At 36.2% G+C, this 22,317-nt stretch overlaps 1 protein-coding gene across 1 annotated transcript; it reads right to left on the bottom strand.

The window, feature by feature from the left end:
* LOC141575972 (uncharacterized) lies at window positions 1-21,633 on the bottom strand. The gene is made up of 13 exons (XM_074357986.1): window positions 21,618-21,633; window positions 20,455-21,275; window positions 18,898-18,973; window positions 18,497-18,616; window positions 18,263-18,391; window positions 16,950-17,015; window positions 16,089-16,152; window positions 14,681-14,748; window positions 12,593-12,724; window positions 11,124-11,231; window positions 9,145-9,259; window positions 8,696-8,758; window positions 1-6,478 (listed from the first exon to the last, which is right to left on the bottom strand). The coding sequence occupies exons 1-3, from the start codon at window positions 21,631-21,633 to the stop codon at window positions 18,965-18,967; spliced, it is 846 nt and encodes a 281-aa protein (XP_074214087.1). The 3' UTR covers window positions 1-6,478; window positions 8,696-8,758; window positions 9,145-9,259; window positions 11,124-11,231; window positions 12,593-12,724; window positions 14,681-14,748; window positions 16,089-16,152; window positions 16,950-17,015; window positions 18,263-18,391; window positions 18,497-18,616; window positions 18,898-18,964.
* Window positions 21,634-22,317: the final 684 nt, after the last annotated feature.

Below are 22,317 nucleotides of genomic sequence, written 5' to 3'. Positions count from 1 at the left end.
TTATACAGTATTTTAAAGGTTATATTTTATTTTACTTATTTTTAAACATTTTTTATTGAGTAATAGTCATTTTACAATGTTATGACAAATTCCAGTGTAGAGCACAATTTTTCAGTTATACATGAACGTACATATATTCATTGTCACTTTTTTTTTTTGCTGTGAGTTACCACAAGATCTTGCATATATTTAAGATTCCACACATGAGTGATCTCATATGGTATTCCTCTTTCTCTTTCTGTTCTGCTCCACCTAGAATAACATTCTCCAGGAGCATCCATGTCTCTGCAAATGGCGTTATGTTGTCAGTTTTTGTGGCTGAATAGTATCCCATCATATAAATATCCCACATCTTTATCCAGTCATCTGTTGATGGACATTTTAGGCTGTTTCCATGTCTTAGCTGTTGTAAACAGTGTAGAGAAATCAGCTGAAAACCTTATGGGGGTTCCCTTGTAACTCACTCTGTTTTTCTCTTGCTTCCTTTAGGATCATTTCTTTATCCTTGACTCTGGCTATCTTGATTAGGATATGCCTTGGTGTGGGTCTGTTTGGGTTCTTCCTGTTTGGGACCCTCTGAGCCCCCTGTGCTTGGATATGATTCCTTCTTTAGGTCTGGGAAGTTTTCAGTCATGAGTCCTTCCCATACCTTTTCAATCCCCTTTGTTCTTTTTCCCCTTCTGGAACTCCTATTATGCATAGATTGGCACACTTTATATTACCCCATAGGTCCCATATATTGTTTTCATTGTTTTTTATTTGTTTTTCTCTCAGCTGTTCTGATTGGGTGCTTCCTGTTGTCCTGTCTTCTAGATCACATATTTGTTCTTCTGTATTTTCTAGTCTGCTTTGCACAGCCTTTAGGTCAGCTCTCATCTCAGCCAATGAGTTTACTAATTCTACTTGGTTCTTCTCTATAGTTTCTATTTCATTTTTGACATATTTTATATCCCTAAACCCTATTTCTTTTACTTCCTTCAGTACTTTGATCACTCTTTTCTTGAAATCTTGATCTAGTAGGCCATCAATGTCTACTTCCTTGATCATGCTTTCAGGGGATTTCTCTTGATCTTTTAATTGGGAGTGGTTTCTCTGCTTCTTCACATTGCTCATATCTCTCTGGCACCGTGGCTTAAGGAGTATCAGTTACCTACTTAACCTGGAGATGGTGTGCCCTTAATGATTTGATCGAGAGGTCTTTGTGTCTTTGCCCTGCTTCGCGAACTCAGCTTGCTGTTTCATAGGCCTTCTGTTGGCGCCCTCATCTGTGCTGCTCTCAGTGGCTGTTGGCTAGCAGATTGTGCCCCCTCCTAACACTAGGTCAGGAGCTGAGCTCTTACCCAGTGGGCGGGCAGGTCACTCCCCCTCCTGATGCCACAGTCAGATGCTGTGCCCAGGGGGAGGCAGGTGGGCAGATCACACCCCATCCCAGCACCGTGGTCAGGTGCTGTGCCCTCTCCTGGTGCTGGTCACTCCGCTGCTCTGTGCAGCTGCCTGCTCTGCCTCGGGTAGGCGGTCTGTAGGTGGGCTCGGGGAAGACCGCGGAACAGCCCCGCCTACGCTCTGTGCCAAATCTTAGCTCCTTGTTTCTCTTGGCAGCACAAGTTCTCTGAGGTGTCAGGGTAGAAAGATCCTCCCTGCCTCAGGCTATAAACAAGTCTCAGTCCTGCCTAGGAGGTTGTGGAGCCCCCACGTGCAGATTCAGGCCTCAGCCCCGCCCCCACCCGGGCACTATGCACAGGAGGAGATGGTAGCTGTGGCTGAGCCCTGCCTCTCTTCTTGCGGGATGTGCCAGTAATGGCACAGGTCTGAGGAGACAAAGGCTAAAGCAGCCCTCCCCCCAGGGCACATGCCTGTTTACAGTTTTGTTTACCTTCTGAGTTAAAATTTACCTGACAATGAGATGTATAAATTAGGCTTTTGAGGTTCATCCTTGTATCAGTAGTTGATTCTTTTTTATTGTTGAATAGTATTCCATTATTTGAATATACTATCATTTGTTTTATCCATCCTCCTACTAATAAATACTTAGGCTTTGGATATCTTTTTTTGCAAGCAAACATTTTTTAAAAAAATGCAAATATAATATACATGCTTAAATGTGAACACATCTTAAGTATGCAGCTCAGTGATTTTTCACAAAGTAAACACATCTATGTAACCTTCATCCAGTCAAGAAACAGAACATTGCTATTCCACTTTGGGTTTCTTCCCAGATACTACAGCACCCCTTTGATGGACTCACCATCCTAAATTCAGCCACCATGGATTGGCTTTTTTGCTTTTGAAATTTTTGGTCCCATACTTTCCACTCAAAATTATGTAAGATTCACCCACTAGTGTTTTCTGTAAACTAGTATATTTATTTTTATTGCTTTAAAGTATACAACTTGTATGCATGTGCCACCACTTATGGTCATGTATTGTTGAAAAGTGTTTGGGTCATTTTCTATTTGGGGGTATAACAAATAGTGATTATGAGAATTTTCTGGATGTCCTTTGGTGCTCAGATGTATAAGTTTCTGAAGGGTACACACATGGGTTACCCTTGGTAATAGGGTGTGTGTGTGTGTGTGTGTGTACACATATACACACACACATATACATATATAACTTTCATTCAAAAAGCCTATTTCCAAAGTATTTGTAAGAATTTATATTCCCACTGGCCATGTGTAAGAGTCCCCATTGCTTGTTGCCCTCACCAATGCTTCGTATCACTTAACAACTAACTATTCTAGTGGATGTCTAATGGTGTTCCAAGTGTGGGTTTAGTACGTATTTCCATTATTACTAAAGAGGTCAGCCCCTTTTCATAGCTTATGTGGATTTTTTTGTGTGTGTGAGAAGCACCTGTTCAATTTTTTTGCACATTTTAATATTAAGGTTCTGCCTTTTTCTCCACTGGTTTTTGTTCTTTATATGCCCTAGATACAAGTCTTTTGTTGGATATAGGTATAGCAAATATATTTTCCCACCGTGTGGCTTAGCTTTTCACTTTCTTAATGGTATCTCTTGATAAAAATAATTCTTAATTTTACTGAAGTCCAACTTAAAACTCTTCTTTTATGTTTAGTGCTGTGTCCTGTTTAAGAACTCTTTGCCACTTCAAAGTCATTAAAATATCTCCTACACTATTTTCTAGATGCTTTATTTTGGTGGGGGATTAGGTTATTTATTTTAATGGAGGTACTGGGAGTTGAACCCAAGACCTTATGCATGCTAAGCACACATTCCACCTGAGCTTTACCCTCCCCCAGATGCTTTGCTTTATGTTTCAAATTTACTAGATTTATAATCTATCTAAAATTACTGTTCATGTATGGTACAGGGTTTAATTCAATACTGTTCCATTGGTCTATATGTCTAACTTTAGGTAGTTATCACATAGACAATATTGTTTTATAATAAGTCCTTTAACATTGTTCTTTAATATCATCTTGGCTATTGGCCCTTCACGCTTCTCTATGTATTTAGAATCAGCTTGTCAAGTTCTACAAAAAAACAGTAACAACAATTAACTTTTGGGGATTTTGATGTGCACATATAAATCTTTGAATCAGTTGAAGGGGAACTGACATCTTTAAAATGTTGAGCCCTCCAATCCATAAATTTGGATTATCTCCCCTATACTTATTTTTATCACTGCTGTAACAAATTATCACAAATTTTGCAGCTAAAAGCAACACAAACTTATTGTTTTATGGTTCTGTAGGTCGTCAGGAACAGGTATCACTTGGCTAAAAATCAAAATGTCAGCAGCACTATGCCCTTCTGTAGGTCAAAGGAAGAATGTATTTCCTTGTCTTTTTCAGCTTCTAGAGTTCACCCACACTTCTTTACCCATGGCCCTTCCTCTATCTTCAAAGCTAACAGCTTTACAGCTTTCTAATCCCTCTTCCAAAGTCATATCTTTCTCACCACAGCTGGGAAAGATTTTCAATTTTTAAGGACTCCTGTTGTTAGACTAGGCCCATGTAGATAATCCAGGCTAATCTCCCTGTCTCAGAGTCCTTAACCTGATACATCTGCAAAATCCCCTTTGCCATGTAAAATAACATATTCACAGATTTCAGGATTAGAGCATGGATATAGGTCGGGGTCAGTGTGGTGCACTATTCTGTTTATCAAACTGTTTAACATTTGACGCTTTCTGACTAACGTACAAGATAGAAGACCCTGATCATGTTTAGAATGCTTCCTCTGCAAAATATTGGGCACTGAGTTTATTTGAAAGGACTGAAAATAATATTACCACAGGAATGGTTTCCTAATTCTGACATTTACTTACTTTATACTTAAATACCCAAAATGGTCAGCCAGGAGTGGAATCTTGGCAAATAAAATAAAAGTATAATTCAAGCTTTTATCACTGAATTTACTAGCTAATTCTATTTTAGAAACAGACAGAAAATAAAACAATTTAGAGTAAGTCTGCTTACTTATATATTAAGTGAACATAAAGTTTTAAAAGCATGTCTGAATATGGGATAAAGTGAGCATCATAAAATGTAATGTTAATATTTAGTACCTGCAAATCAAACTCCCAATTTATAAACAAGTTCATACTGTATAGCACAGGGAACTATATCCAATACTGTTTTGTAGTAACTTATGGTGAAAAAGAGTATGAAAATGAATATATGTATGTTCATGTATGAATGAAGCATTGTGCTGTACACCAGAAATTGACACAACAGTGTAAACTGACTACATATATATATATATTTGAAAGGACTATATATACCAAGAAAAAAATTAGATTGATAACCAACAAAAAATCTGTCAGTAATATAATGCTAGAGACACTGAGACACAAAAGAAAATCTCAGGCATACATCTGTTTATAGAGTCATAGAAAAAATAGTGCCTATGCAAGTCCCTGATAAGCATGAGAAAATAGGAAAGGCAATATAAAAGTTCAAAATGCTTTGCTATGTAAGAGCTGCAAGATGACTCAGACACAAACTTAAGTGGTCAAAATGTTTATATAATTAATGATAACTTAAAGTAATTGAGGACATCATTTTAAATGAGATTAAAATAGCTGCACCATTTTCATATTACTAAGCAAGTCATTTCTGTTTACAGTAGGTTTATATTATTTTTATATGTATTTATGTTTTATAAAGACATCAACTTAGATCCTGGCTGATAACTGACAGTAGAGCAACTGATTGATTTAAATGGGTATCATAGGCTTATCAGATTTCATATGCTTTAAATATACATTAGTTATTAGCTGTCAGGAAGAGTTCAATTTTCATTTATTCTAACATAGCTGTGTCACAGGCAGGTTACTCTGTATTTACAATGGAGGATCATGATAGATATAAAGATATCAAGTCTTATTGATCTTCATAGGGGTGCTTTTATAAGAAAAGGAGAATAAAATAAGAAAAATCTAAAATACTACTTTTTTTATAGTGTTCTAACAGTTTTATCTTTATTTTTATTTTTTTACTGAGTTATAGTCCGTTTACAATGTTGTGTCAATTTCCGGTGTACAGCACAATTTTTCAGTCCTTTATGAATATACGTATATTTGTTTTCATATTTTTTCACCATGAGCTACTACAAAATCTTGAATATATTTCCCTGTGCTATACAGTATAAACTTGTTTATCTATTCTATATATACTGTCAGTATTTACAAATCTTGAACTTCCAGTCTGTCCCTACTCACACCCTGTAAAATACTATTAAATCAACATATATTTATGAAGAACTATGAAAAATGGGAAACTATAAGTTGTTTCTTTAAATTGGAGCAAAGAGAACTACTTTAACTGGGAAAATAGTTAAAATCTGGCAAGTTTTATGATTTCATGTTCACCCCTGACAGCTTTTCTTTCCTCCTTTCTCCTTCAATCTTTTTTGGGCCTTCTAAAGAATTAAATTAAAAAAAAGAAAAAAAAGAAAGAAAGAAAGAAAAAAAAGAAAATTAAGAAACAGCTTTGCATCTAAAATAACCTCCTAACTGGAAAGATTGTATACTTTGTGAAAAATTTACAGCTGCCAACTTATGATCTATGTCTCTGTCCACACTGAGTTACTTGTTAGGAAGGGTCTTAAAAAAAAAAAAAAGTAAAGAAAAATAGCAAATTATAATGGCTTTTACATTTTAAATTCTTTTCTATGTGTTTATAATCTGCTCTATCATGAGTTATTAAGATAAACATTATCAGCTATACTCTACTTTCCTATCATGCACATTGTGACCCTGAGAAGCACTCACGCTCTAACTTACCATCTGCAGGTGGTGTACAGGTTAATGCAGTTCTTTTGACAATATATGGTTTGTAGTCTAGTTGTCTAACTACTACATAATGGAAAAGATGTAGAACTACTGGTACCACTGCCCTCGGTCTCTGTCATTTACCTTAAACATACCTGGAAAAGAAGATTCAAAAACTCATTGGCAAGAGCATTTTTCACACTCCAGATCTGATATTCTTCTAGAGTTAAGATGGCCATTCTGAAAGAGAAACAATATTTAAGAACATCTTAAATCTTCATTTTCTTATATTATTTGAATAAAATCTGTTTTATTAAACTTGCAATGGTCATTTGCCTGAAAGAAAACTAATGATTTAATGTAGATGCTATGTGTTCATCTAAAAGTAGGCCAGCAAAAATAAGTTCAAAAGTTAACCAAACTCTGAAGTAGTGAGTCATAACGTGGGCAATTTATCACCAAAAATCTTCCTCCAGTAAGACCTGGGAAATAACTCACAGTATCTTCTGGTTCAAGGTGAAGTTTACTAACAGAACCCACAAAAGGTTCTGGGTAGAGAAAAAGGATTATTTACTAACTTTGAAACATTTTTCCAAACTCTCTGGATTATGCCCTTTGACCCTAACAATTTTCTAAGATCTTCTTTAAAACATCTGGCATTATTAGACTTCTTAAGAGATTTAAAAGAACTAAATATATATAATAAATGAGTATCTATATTAACATTTCCTCAAAATAAAATTTAACATTACTTTCACAAGTTGAGTAAAGGAGTATTTTTTTTTTTTTGGCGTCAAAGTGTACCAAAAATTACATTTATATACAGTAGACAATATTTCTTGGGAGGCAAAAATATAACCAAATGCCTCTTACTTCATGTTTTGAACAATCACCTTAACAATCCTAGGTCAATAATAATGTTCTTAGCTTTTATTACTTAATTATATTTTTATTATTTAATGATTTATTATTTAATGATACTTAATATTATTTATTATTAATGATATTCATGTATTCATTCAATATATAATACCATTTATTATAAGAAAAGATTTTAAAGCACCTGATGGTACTTATTGGCTTTCATGATGCAACTTCCATTAAAGTATATTAATACCAATGTAATGGTACAAAGTAATGGGTAATATTGTCACAGTCTAGTCACCAGTGAATATGGGTAATAGGTTTGGTTGAAAGGTCCAAATTCTATTCTAAATTTTTACCATTTCATTATTATGGTTACACGGAGATGGAGCAGCTAAATGATCTTTTTTTTTAATGTTCAAAAGTACAGTCATAAGAAGAAACTCGGTCTTACACAAAAATAGACAGCAATGATAACCTCCATACTTATCAAACACCCAGAAAAAAGGCGATGGAAATTGTATCTCTACATAAGGTATTTCCTAAAAGAAACTTTCCTATGTTTCTGTTTTCATATATACCAAATAGAAATGGCTACCTTAGTTTTGGGCAGAAAAGTAAATGAAGATGGTTATCTGAATTGCCAAAGATCAAGCCCTGAAAAATTCATTTCTATTATTTATTTCTATTGAGTGTCAGTTAATAAGACTATGATGATTTCTTCTGGATTTGTGATTAAAAAAAATGTTACTTATTTTTCTAAGCCTGTATAAGACCACTATGGTCTACATCCTACCATCTGCTACTTGGTACATGTCAACATTTGACTAGAAAGGGTCAAATTAACTCATATGTGTCTCACATATATGGATTATCTTCAGTTTCACAGGGATACATAGACATTAAGGCAAACCTATTATAATATCTTTAATAAATGTTGTGAAACAAAAAATTCAAGGCTTTATTCTTTGTAAAGTACATGCTCGTTTCTGCTATTATACAATTATTCTGGCTGCTATTAAAGAACTTAGAACAGACCCTCACCAATATTATTGAAAAAAATTTTTTTAAACAATATACACCACCCAGATTGAGATAAAAAATAATTTCCATCATCCCAGATATCCTATGGTCCTTCCCAGTTAAATCACCCATCTCCAAAATCACTATTGTAACACTTATTAACATTAGTTCTGTCTCTGTTCTAGAACTTCATATAAATTGAATTCTACAATGTGTACTTTTATTCTGTGGCTTCTTTTGCTCAATATAAGTTTTGTCTTACCATAATGTATTAAAATGGGAGAAGTAAAGATTATAAACTACAGATGGCAAGGGTTTTCTCTACTTAATTTTTATAAAGTGCCTAGCTTATAAAATATGTTTTTATGTAAATAACACTTAATGGAGTTGTTTAAAGGTGGAATGGGCTTTCCTTAGGGACAACTTGGAGGTATTGTAACGACAGGTCCAAATAAGCATTTAGCAGGGATGATGTAGAAGAGATTCAAGTATGTATACGTAAGGTATGTATAGCAATTCAGAATATAATGTATTTTTAGAAAAGAATAAATTAGTCTCTGCTAGACTCACCTTTGTGGTATCATGCGCATTCTATGTGTCTTCTACAATGTTGGATACATCCACGTGTAATTCCTTTAAAACCAGAAACCCAAATCAGTAGTTAGGAAGGAGAAGGTATCATTTTTATTAGCCAGTAGCTGAAGTATAAAGTATTTTCGGTCAAGGTTTTTCTTTTTTTTTTTTTTTAATTACAGAAATAGATTGCTTGTTTACCTTAAAAATTTATGACAATTTTCCAGTGGTTTCATTTTTTTTTACATAATACATTCAGTTTATTAAATTTTCTAAGGCAAATTCTCTTCCCAATTTTGCATCTTTGGCTATGAATATTTTGAGTAGCATAATATAGAACCTAGAAGTAGTAAGAAATCTTTTTCTCAAACTCTTTTAAAAAGTTCTTCACTCTATGTTCCTGTTGGAAGTTTACATGCAAGAAGATGTATGCAATCAGACTTTACCAGGATATCATCGGTGCAGTTGTCCTTCCAGACCTCTAAATGTGCAACCACGTGTCTCTCAGTTCAACCCTAGAAAGAACTCCGTCACCGTCAACATCAAATACCTTGAAGCAAACTAAAGAAAAGAAACTCTTATGGAGGGAAATTACTTTCATATTCTGAAGTATACATTTTATTACAAGCTGCCCTAGTAAAATTACTTAGTTCCTCAAACAACTACATTCTGGATTAAGTTCTTATTTGGAGGACACTGTGTCCTTAAAGTCCTTTGAACTTGTAGGAATTCCTGTACACTTCACAAGTCTCTCTCCTTATATCATTAGCCAGCTTAGAGAACTCTATCCTTCACCTAAATCTAAAGTTAAATTTCTTGCAAACTGAAAAAGGGCCAAGTTACTATACAATATCTCACAGATTTTGAGAAGGTAATTCAAGCTTTTAAATTAATTTCTAATATTTAAAACTGATCACTTCAGAGTTGATTCTTACAATGCTGAAAATATTCCATCTACATTAAGAATCAACAAAAAGCTGGTACAGTAAGCCCCCTGTATCCATTGGTTCTGCATTCACAGGTATAAACAATAGATCAAAAAATATATATATATATATATATATAAAATATATATATATAACTTTCCCAGAAAGTTCTCAAAACCAAAACTTGAATTTGCTATGCACTGACAACTATTTACATATCATTTACATTGTATTTACAAATAATTACATTATATTAGGTATTACAAGTAACCTAGAGATGATTTAAAGTATACAGGATGATGTTCATAGGTTATATGCAAATACTATGCCATTTTACATAAGGACTTAAGCATCCATGGATTTGGTAGCTGAGGGGGTCTCAGAACCAATCCTCAGCAGATAATGAGAGATGACTGTATAAAGATTTTGCCTCTCCAATGTAATTAATGTGCACCCAATATTTTTGCCTAAGAACAATTTCAAATCTTCAATGAAGTTTATATACAACAAGCTAAAAATCCGAAATATCAGCACTTTGCTAATTAACATCAATATCAGCAAAATTGCTAGTTAGTCTAGTTGGTTAACTTCCACTAGTCCACTGGCAAAAAATAAATTAAAAAAAATTTAAGACAATAATTAACCTCAATTAAGAAAAAAAGACTTCAGCCTCTTTAATACCAGAACTTTAATGTGAACAAATAATCTATCACAAAGCCAGGTTAGAGTAATGGTAAACTATCAGGGAAGATAAAAGAAATCTAAAGTTTTAAGATTAAATAATTATCTACTTCACACACCCGTGTAACAATTATGCTATTAAATTAACTGAGTGCATCACAGTACAACATTACTAAAGAATATTGAACTATTAAGTATCATACCCAAAATACGCAGTATTTGTGAAGCTGTATTTTACAAAGATGCAGAGATAATGACCCTAGTGAATATATAAGAATTAGGTTCCAATTAAATGTAAACTGCTGCATTTTCCTAACCAAATATGTTTAAGATTTATTAATGTAATATGCTTATAAATTATGCTATAATATTTTAGCTAGGTTTAAAAAATTTAGTATTTAATAAAATTGTTTTATCATAAATTTAATTTTGCTAATAAAATATCAATATACACAGTGCTAGAAAATAAGTTGGAATTCAAGTTAAGCAAGACAAATTTTCTATATAGACTACCAGAAAATATTTTCTATATGCTTAACATTTTCAAACACATCATGAATGATGTAGTTCATTTATCATGAATTGTACATTCATCTGGAAAATCAACCATTATTAATAACAAAGATCTTAAATTACTCCACAGTAAAAAAGAAGAGATGATTGAACCTTTACACTGACCTCAGTAAAACCTCAGCAAGAGATTGCTATTTGCCAAAGGGATGAAAATTCAAGCTTTAATCAGATGATTTTTTACATGAATGGATGCTAATTTTTTTCTCTGTATAGCTTCCAAATTTTGTGATGTTTAACACACTTACATTTCTGTCTTTCAGCCAGAGGTCCTCTGCAACAAGCTGATAACCCACAGGATATCTCCTTAAAATCTATGTGGCTGTCATGATTTTCACCAAAAGCATTAAACAAACCTGTAAAATAGGAACACAGAATAAATCACAGCCAACAAACTTCCTGTTAATAATGACATGCTTATGAAAGGAGGCATGACTCGCATAAACTGACTTAGTTTTTAAAAGTTATCAGTAGTTTCCACTGTCTTAGGAAGTTTTTTTTTTCCCCCCTGGCATAATTATAACCAAAATTTAACTTCCTAGAAGAAAATACTATCATTTAGTGTTTGGTTTTGTCTGCCTACCTGTCTCTATCTTATATTAATTCCAAAAGTCTAAAGTGATTGTAGAATGTAAAAAATAAAAGTATATTTTAAAAATGTAACTGGAAAAAAGTCAGAGACCACAATTATCCTAATTTGGAAAGACTAAGAAGAAAAAGGAAAAAAGAAGAACAAAAGTTGAACTCTATCAAAGATATACTGTGTTGTTATTAACAAGCTTCATACAGCTCCTTCATGAAGCAAAGAAAAATAACACACTATATTATAAGAGAAAGAAATTCTGTACTGCAGTCTTCATTGTACCACTTAATCTGTATACATAAATATATTAAATTTCAGAAATAAAGGGCAATTTATAATCTAATCCTGTGGATTTTAAACTTTTCATAAAAAATAAATGGAATCATTTTGTTTTCAAATGAAATGATTTCTCAATCTCTAATTCTAAAAAGGTAAAAACATAACTGCACTGCTGAAGTGGAAGCCCTGTCTGTTCTAGCTCCCCTAACAAATATTTCTAAAACACACTAGAAACCTGAAGAATACAGACTATTTCAAGAATCTAATTCTGTGCCCTCAAAGAGCAGAAAATTGAAGCTAAGAAGTAGTTAAATGACTTGCTAAAAGCAAGAAATTTTTTTAAAAAGGTCTGAATCAGAAGCAGAACCCAAGCTTTCAGATTTCAAATACAGTTTTTGTGATTATCACCCACAACTACTCCTTGTAAACCTCATTTAATATATATATATACTATATATATATATATAGTAGTGAAAAGTTTAGAGCTAAGTGGGGACCTTAGAGATGGTCTAGTCCAGTGGTTTCTTAATTTTTTAAGGGTGGGGGAAGGATACAGCAGTGGAACCTTCTTCTATATAAAAGAAATACAATAGACACTACTCAGCTGAGGAAGAGGTGAGGTCACGTGTGGAAGCTAGAGCTTTGCCTATTCAGTGTCCACCACCCTGACCTTGCACCAGATGCTGAGGCACCGCACTGGAGCACAGTTTCATAATGATTGTCTTGGTCAAACTGATTTTATATATGAGAATATTCAGGTGCAGAAAGGTAAACCGACTTACACAAGGCTCCAAAGGTGGAACAAGGCTCACGTGTTTACCAAAGAACATTTGTAGAAAATAGAAGGATTCCCACCTTCACTCAGAGATGGACAAATTGGTGGTGAAGCCAATGGGCCAAATGTCTCTAAATCAAATCATCCAGTTCGGGATTAAGCCCTCAGCAACCAACAGCATTTCTCCAGATGAATGATGTCTGATTCCTCCACTGACAATCAAATCAAAAAAGATTATAAAATCTCACTTTTCTCTTCTGGACAATTAATTAGTTCATCCTGATAATGTAACTTCTAAAGATACATTTTAATTTCCCAGTTAAACTGTTAAAAAAACTACCTAAAACAAAAACTCTGAAAGACAAATATATTGTACATAAAGTGGCATGAAAATTAAATTCAAATTAACATAAAAGAGGCTTTAAAATGGGAAAAAAACTTGCAATTTCCCATTAAGCAGGCTGTTTAATTCCAACATGTAAAATAATAAACTAAGATATTTATTTTTTGCTTCCCACACTTTTATCTGTATTCACTTTGGTGATTTTAATCTCTATCTTGGATTTGAAAATTCTTGATCATAGTCTCTCCTGGCTACACAGGTAACACACTAATAGCAGAATCTCTGTTTGATTTATCCTGTCATTATGGTAACCACTTACACATTTAATACTTATTAAATAAATGTACAAAGGGGATAGACCTAAGCTTCTCCTTCTTGGTCCTAAAATTCTTACTACCCCTCCTATAAAGGCAGGAGCCTCCTCTGTAGGACAGAGTGTAAATGTATCTCCTGAGAAGGATTCCCCAACAAGGGCTGTCTTTACAGCGTGCTTTTAGACAAGATGTTTTTATGGGACATTTCAATAAAAGGATCAAGGACCTAAGCTTCCCAGTATTGTGGGAGTTGTGATGGGCATGGGAGGATGCTCACTTGGGAGGATGAGATGTTAAAGACACTAACAGTGAAAAGGACAGGGCAAGATGAAGGGCGATTGGGAAACAGGACCACAGAGATGTGACATCTACTTCCCACTGTCATCTAAGTGATACCTACTTGAAAGAAATATTTTTACAGTTAAATTCTATAATGGGGGGTTATTTAAATGAAGCACACATATACTCAATGAGTAGATCACATAATTTTTAGAGATTCAGAGTGCATTAGCATTTTCAGAGTACTTTTTACATCAATAACTAGTATTTATAAATTCCTGTGCGCTAAATAATTATGTGGAATTATTTCCATTTTGCTTTTAGACTTACTACAGCTTAACCTATTCAATGCACTGATACAGAGTAATTTTTCTAATGAATAAAAATGATAATATACAACCTTGTTAAAGATTCTTTAATTTCTCCATCACCAGATTTATGAACACTTAGGCCTATGTGTCAGGCCCCATTTCTTGCCAGCTTTTTCACCAACACCTTACATTTAGGTTATATTGCATTACCCAGAGGTCAGGAAATGTTCTTTCACACATCCATGTCTTTATTAGGTCCTGTGTCCTCTGAGGAGAAACCTTCTCCCCACTTTCACATCCTTCCATTTTACAGCCTAACCACTAATCCTTCTGTAAACACCTTCTAATGCTTTCCAACCTCACCAGCTACCCCAGGGTTTTAACTTCTCTCTTCCACAACTGTCCTCCACTGTATATAGTATCCAATATTAAAGTGAAGTATGAGTTCTCATTTACAGGTCTGTGGCCTCTCTAGATTATAAAGTATTTGGATTCAGAAACCTTGTGTTTTTATCACTGTAGCTGCTAGAATTCATTTCATAGGACCTGATACATAGTAACCACACAATAAATACTTGCTGAATGAATGAATGAATAGCCAAGGCAATCTTCACAGCCAAGGCTTCCCCATCCCAGCTCAGTATTCTTTCTGTTATATCAAAGAGACTCTGCCCCATGAAACAATAGACCCTGCACATTTTAACAAATGTATACAATTATTAGGAACTATTATTAGAACAGAGACTAGCACTACTGTTCTCATAGTTATGTCACATAAGTAGTGTATTAAAGCTCATTCTGATTTGTTATTTATACAAATCAGCTATGTCTGTCACCAGTTTAAATATTAGTAATTTAGAAAACAAAAGTTATTGATTTATCCACTCATCAAAAAACATTATGACAGATCTACTTACATACCTCTTTTGTCAGTTTATATACCAACTGGAAAAGAAGGGGTGTACAGTCAACTCTGAGAGTATAATTGCCTGCAAAATAAATAAGAGAGTATTTTAATACCTCCAAATGGACTTCAAACCTGTATTTAATTCTAACTTTATTTTCTAATTATAAACAAGATATAACAGATTTCAAATTGAAGGCATCATTCCTGGAGAATTAAAAATAGGGTGGACCCTACAGATTATCATATTCAGTGAAGTATGTCAGACAGAGAAAGGCAAATATCAAATTATATCACTTATATGTGGAATGTAAACAAACAAAAAAATGATACAAATGAACTTATTTACAAACCAGAAATACATTCATGACATAGAAAAGAAACTATGGTTACCCAAGGGGAAAGGGGGAAGGGAAGAGAGATGTTAGAAGTTCAGGACTAACAGATATACACTATTATATATGAAACAGATAAACAACAAGGACCTACTGTATAGCACAGGGAATTATATTCAGTATCTTATAATAACCTATAATGGAAAAGAATCTAAAAACAATGTATATGTATATGTATATGTATATGTATATGTATATAACTGTGTAACTTCGCTGTACACCTGAAACTAATATTACAAATCAAATGTACTTCAGTAAAAACAAATAAATAAAATTTTAGAATAGATAGGTAGGTAGGTAGATAAATAGACAGACAGACAGTCTGGCTAAAACTAAAACACAAGGTGGAAATAACTCTTCAGGAGCCAGAGAGGCTGCAGCACACACTCGGGATAGGAGACTGCAGAGGCAGACTCTGCTGCTAAGGCCGCAGCTCCTGCAGTAACAGTAAGGGCCATTGCTCATTAGGGCAGCAGTACCTAGGGGTCTTTGGCAAAGGAAGTGGTAAGGCCATAATGTTCACGTTTTTATTCATTCATTCAATTCAATATCAAGACGTTAGACTAGAGTGTGTCAGTAACTAACATGTATCCTGTGACACTTACCTAGAAATGACCATAACACGATGAAAGCCTACAGATGCACATGCCACATGTCAGGGTCAAAAGGAAGTCTGTAGTGGGTGCTTATTTCAGAGTTGTTCCAATACATACAGGAACTATTTCTGTATGAAATACTTTAGCCCAACTTTTAAAAATAGCTCCACAGGAAGAATGTCAAAAGTACTAAAGTTTTAAGTAGTAATCCAAGATAGGCCAATGGTAAATATACTAAAGAAATTAGGATCAATAGCTTAGTTATGAATCACATTGATTCATTTGAATCATAATAATGTTCTCTCTGGTAAAATGGAGAAATGGAGGTATTATTGAGGCATCTCATAGAAAGAGGATAATCCTAGTTTATGAGTTGGAGTTGACAGACTTAAATACTGGTATACTATTTAATGACAATCTGAAATAAAATTTACCTTCTGTGTATGAGTCTGCATTGATATATGCAACCTCTCTCTCCTGGAGTGTTTTCACATTCTCCTGTAGTTGAAGCAAAGCAGTCACTTAACTCACGGCATTTACAATTGTGGAAATACAAGCAAAACAAATTAATTCAGTAAAAGAGTGGTTTGCAGATACCATAATAAATCAAATGCCTATGCCTTTGACCATAATTTTAAGAAAATGCCATTAACTGGTTGATAATACTAATGCAATTAAAACAAGAAAGAAAAATATTAGTGATGCTGTAGCCACTGTTCATAGCAACAGCAGGGAGACCCAGAGGAAAACTGCCCCTGATCCCCTGCACCATAATATGAAGGGGTAAGGCTCGGAGATGCTCAGCCTCACCCTGGATCTACTGGAAGAGAACTGCTCAAAGTAAGGCCTGGAAATCTGTATTTTTAAAAGGTGTCCCTGGCAATCCTTACAGACATTAAAGTATGAGACCCCTTGACGTTGGGGATCCAAGTAACTTTACCATATTAAAAGTGAGGAAGTTGGAAATTTGATTTATCAAGAATTTTTTGAAAGAGAAGATATTGATGAAAAAGAAAAAGGAGGGGAGGATAGAGAAAAAACTAGAGGGAGAGAAGAGTGGCTATTAGGACAAAGACAAGACATTTCTCTCTCACACATACATGCACACACGCACACACATTCTAGAAAAATACAGCAGAAGAAGACTAATGCCATCATACACATGGGAATATGCGGAGAGAGCTCTTTTCTTCTCTCTGTTTCTCTCTCTCTCTCTAGCTTGCTACCTTATAAGAGCAGTTACAGTAAAAACATTTAAAGCTGTGACTGGTCATCCCACAAATGAGAATTCTCACCTCTGCACTTGGCCATACGGGATAGATGACAGCTGATTCTGCTGCAGAGTTTCCATTATGACAGAGCTACAGTAGAAATAAAAAAGATTCCTTAACTATATGTTAAGTTAAATGTGCTGCTGAATATGATCAAGAAGCTAGTAGAAAATGGGAAACAATATTCAAATTGTCTTTTAATTCAAATGAATTTAAATTAATGCAAGGCATATTATCTTGTATCTTGGATTTATTTTATCTGTATTCTAAGCTGCTTAAATTATAGAAAGACACATGTATTTCTATATACATGTATTCACAAGAAATTACATATTTCTAAAAGTAAATGACCTTAATGAATAAGATCTGATTCATGTAAATAAGTGTATTATGAAATGCATGTTCATAACACCAACATAATAATAAGACTTTGCAATATACATGGAATCAAATATGATACAAGTAACTGTGATTTTATTCCCATACTTATTTGATTCATATTATTATTTTAAAGTATGCGGAAATGAGTCAGAAGGAAAGCATTTTAAAAACCAGACACAATGATAAGAAAGATATGATATTCTTTAAACCAATTCTATAAAATTTGGACTCATAAATGATGAACAAAACAGAGGATAGTCACAGGAAAGTGCTTTTTGGTGCACCTGCCTTTAAAAAAATACACAAGCCTACCTTGAACATGTAAGAACTTAGAGTTACTGGACAGAGAGCCTAAGGGAAGAAGATGAAAGAAGGGGGCCTATGAGAGACACTTTAAAATAAAGCATTAAGAGCCAGTGACAAATGAAAATTAATCATAATTGAATTAAAAATAAATCCTTGAAATTTTAGAGTAATTCAATTTACAAAATCAATGTATTATACTTCCCAATCAGGCACTTTTGTAAATGGTAAAATATACCTATGGTTACAATTTAGTATGGAATCCATAAAGGAGAGACTATAATCAGAGTATAGTCATCTTAAAAGAGCATGTTGTTTTCCTAGATAGAAGAAATCCAAGGAAACTGTAAAAACTTGAAAATTAATGCCAAGGATCTATATCAGATTTTCAATAAGCTAATTCACTTGTCAGAAGCAGCTTCCTAGGTTTGACTATTTTCTGAGCTTACAGATTTTACTTATCACAAAACAAATATAAACAGAAACTAAAATACTTTAAAAATAATGAAAAAATTGCTTTGTACTTAGTAATTAAGAGGTTGTTCTGTTTTGCCAAACTGATGTAAAAGCAAAAACAAACTCTATTTCTTAAATTTCTTGAGTATTTATCCAAATTAAAACAATATCAGGTAATGGAACACATCTGTGATTACCCTGAGTTACATGTTGACCAAGAAGATACGTTTTCTGTCTTAGTTATCTCAGCCCATTTGTGGAACCCAGAAGTCCAATTTTTTCTTCATCCCAGCCGGCAAAAATGGTAGTTCATCTTGGTCTCCAGCCTGTAATCATTGTTAACATACATGGTTAGGTACATCTGCCTAAAAACAAAGGAAAATTCACTCAAGTCACTTTCTGTCATCACTTGCCAAGGAAACATTATTTACCTCTACTAATCAGTTTTCCAAAATTCTGGACAACTTCTTATAAATCAGCAGTTCCACTGGTTAGGTCAATACCTCCAAATACCCAGAAGTCCTGATGATCTCCCAGAATAACACACCTGTCTGGAAAGGAAGGCATTCAAAAGAATGACAACTTAGAATGTATTACAAAGAGCAGTAATTTATGTTTTTAAATTAAACTTCCTCCTGCTTGAGTTTCCTCCATAGAAAACCATCAAGGTAGTGTCTCCTTTTACAATTTACCTTTTTTTCCCCACATTTAATTATATCACATCAACCAGGAAAAAAATATTAAGAGTTTATTAAAATTTATCTTCTCTTACTCCTGTAATCTTTGTAAAAACAAAATGTTTTAAGACATTTTAAAAAATTCACCAACTCACCAAGTTTCACAGATCCTCAGGTAGTTCTGATTACATCATAAATGCTTGTGATTTTCTTGATGTTATTTTAACCTTCCTAGAATTTCACAAAGGGAACAAATTACTTCACATACAGCATTATGTCTAACAGGTTCCTTTCAATGTTTTGTTATAAGTCTCAGAAGTACAGAAAACTGTTTAATAGGATGATAAATTCCCATATGCCCACCACCGAAATTCAATCATCGTTAATACTGTTGAACTATTTGCAAGCGAGTTGCGCAAATCATGACAGTTCTCTCCTATGTATTTAAGAATGCACCTTATGGTGAAGTTAAAAAAAAAATCAGTATTTTATATTTTTCCTCCCTCATAGCTCTATTGTTGGTATTTATTTAAACTTCAAAATTATTATTCAACGTGAAAAAGAATCTTGTTCTTAGCTTTTTTTTTTTTTTTTAAATGTGTATTTGTCCATTTAGAGCTCAAATCAATTAAGGGATATAAGCCCCAGGTGCTTTTTTTGATATTTTGACCAGGGAAAATTTCTGTTTCTGACTTTTCTCTTAAACTGTTACTGAAGCTACATGCTCTGTTTTCCTTGTGTCTGTATGTGTCTGTTTATAAATCACATTTGTCATTGTTTACCTCTAGCAGGTATTAATACATGAGATAATAAAGTCTCCTATGTTAAAGGAACTCCATTCTAGTTGAGTTAAATAAAGACTTTTTAAAAAAAAATTCTTATAAAATAAAACTGAACTTCTAATACGTTAAGAGTTCTGAAATTTTAAAACAAGCTTCTTACAGAACTTATAAAATACTTGCAGAATCCAAATTCACATTGCTAAGGCAAATCATTAACCAACAAGGCTCATTTAACCATTTTAGTTTAATAAAAACAGCTATCTCCTCTCTGATTCATCAGTGTGAAGTTTCCCTTTCCCTGTACATTTCAAGCCAGTCAAACTAAAGTTCTGATCATGCCATGCTGTTTCCCAACCCTGCACAAGCTGTCCTCTGCAGCTGGCGTTTACTGGAAATCTTACTGTTTGTGTAAAATTAAGCTCAATGAGCACCTGTTCCGTGGTCATGCCTCCTTAACACCAGTGCTGTCCGGGGTTAGTAACAGTAACGACTATGATGGTAAGCGCAGGGGGCCGTGTAGCAGTTAAGCGTTCACCACTGTGACCATCTAACCCACCCGCACAGAAGTGACCGGTGAACTTCTCTCCTTTCCCCCTTCTCTCCTACTCCTTCCCTTAAGTTAACCTAGGGTTTTGCATGCATAGTGTTTTGACAGTTATCTGAAACACTGTTTTAAACCGTCAGTTGAAAAGGGAAGACAAAATGTTACACCTCGCCCAGAGGAGGAGAGGGGTGGGAGTGGCCCAGAAGAAGCCGAACGGGACGCGCGGCCTCGGATCACAACACAGCACCGTTCCTTCCCGAGTTTCGCAGCTGGGAAAGCAGAGGCCTGGGGCCCGGACCACCTCGGGGCCTTCAGGGGCCTTCAGGGGAGGCCAAGGGAGGGACGGAGACCCGCGCAGGGCTGGGGAGGGGCCAGCAGGGACTCACCGTCTGTGCAGCAGCTCCTGACCCACGGCTGGGCAGGCAGCGGTGGCGGTTGAGGCTGCGGTGCCGGCTGAGGCGGCGGCGGCTGCGGTGCCGGCTGAGGGGGCTGAGGCGGCGGCGGTACCGGCTGAGGCTGCGGCGGCTGCCGTACCGGCTGAGGCGGCGGTGGCTGCGGTACCGGCTGAGGGGGCTGAGGCGGCGGCGGTACGGGCTGAGGCTGCGGCGGCTGCGGTACCGGCTGAGGCGGCGGCGGCTGCGGTACCGGCTGAGGCGGCGGCGGCTGCGGTACCGGCTGAGGCGGCGGCGGCTGCGGTACCGGCTGAGGCGGCGGCGGCTGCGGTGCCGGCTGACGGGGCTGGGCGGGCGGCGGTGGCGGTTGAGGCCGCGGGTCCGGCTGAGGGGGCTGAGGCGGCGGCGGTTGCGGTGCCGGCTGAGGCGGCGGTGGCGGCCGCTGGAAGGACTTGAGGGACTCGAAGGCCTTCGCCAGCTTTTCCAGGGTCGCCATGGCGGCCTCCCGCCCCGCGGGGTCAGCCCCCGGAGTCGCCGGGCCGACCGGCGGCTCTGGTCAGCAGCGGTGGCAGTGAACGGGGCTCGGGGCCGCCAGCAGGTGCGGACCCCAAGCGCGCGGCCATCTTGGAGCCGTCCCGACAGCCCCCGCGGCCCTGCGTCCTGCCACGCTCCGCCGGTGGGGCGGGGCCGGGCCGCGGGATTGACAGCCGGAGGCAGCGGCCTCCGCCAATGGCTGCCGCGCCCGCCCCTTGGGCCCAAAGAGCCGCCAGGGCTGCTGGAGTCACTGCGTTCTTCCCGGCGAGGGGCGAGGGGTACTGCACGGAGATCGGGAGGGCGGTTCAGGGGCGGGGTTGCGTGGCACGGCGAGGAGGGTGGGGAGGGCGGGGTGACTTGTGATTGAGGGTCTCTCTCGGCGAGGGGCGTTCCCGGACGACGCCTAGCAGGTGGCAGGGAGGCGGGGCAGTGGGCTGGGAGCCCGAGACCCCCGCGGGGTGCTTGCCCACCCCGCGGCGCGGGCTGAGGGCCGGCTCGCCGGACAGCCTGCTGTAATATGCTGACTGTTATATATTTGGCCTTACCCTTGTTAGTTGCCTCAAATCACTCCTTGTTCACCTTCATGATCATTACCATAGATATACGTATTACAATCCTCGTACTTACTTGTTCCCTCATGCTACAGGGCCATACACATGCTATTCTCACTCTCAGAAATAATCTTTTACACATCAATGCCCTAATCCCCTCAAGAGATTTGCCTATCTAATTCCAATCACTCTCAGTGCTCAGCTAATTTGTGAATTCATAAAGCCCATTACATTAACATAATTTCTTAACACCATGTAATTCTCCTTTATCACATTATTAAAGTATGCTTTATAATAACATAAAAACTCTTCCATGCATGAAGGTAGATATTAAACAATTAAGTTCACAGTATAAAGTTGTAAGTACATATACTGTATATTATGAAAAATGTTAAGGAATAACATACTATCGTTAAATTCATTCACAATTTTTCATAGAAATATGGAAATATTTATTCCAAGTTGGATCATCACTATATGTGTGTGTGTATATATGTATATATCTTTCATCCTTCATTCACATTATAAGTTCTGATAAAATATTGCCAACAATTAACTTTTATACGCCAAATTACCAATAAAGAAATAGGAAAGAAGGGAGAAAAGAAGAAAGGAAAGAAGGAAATTGAGGGGTTTTAGAACTCTTGAGATTGAGACATATTAGATAAAGACTCAGATCTGTACATTTATGTATGATAATTATTTTCCTAAAATTATATAAAAACAAAGAAAACTGAAAGCTAAATATAAAATTGTTTACAACCCAAATTTG

This window comes from Camelus bactrianus, chromosome 35 (genome assembly GCF_048773025.1).
Source record: "Camelus bactrianus isolate YW-2024 breed Bactrian camel chromosome 35, ASM4877302v1, whole genome shotgun sequence".
In the NCBI taxonomy this organism is placed as follows: domain Eukaryota; kingdom Metazoa; phylum Chordata; class Mammalia; order Artiodactyla; family Camelidae; genus Camelus; species Camelus bactrianus.
Note: the sequence above shows the minus strand (reverse complement) of the source record. Positions and strands in the feature narration are given on the sequence as shown.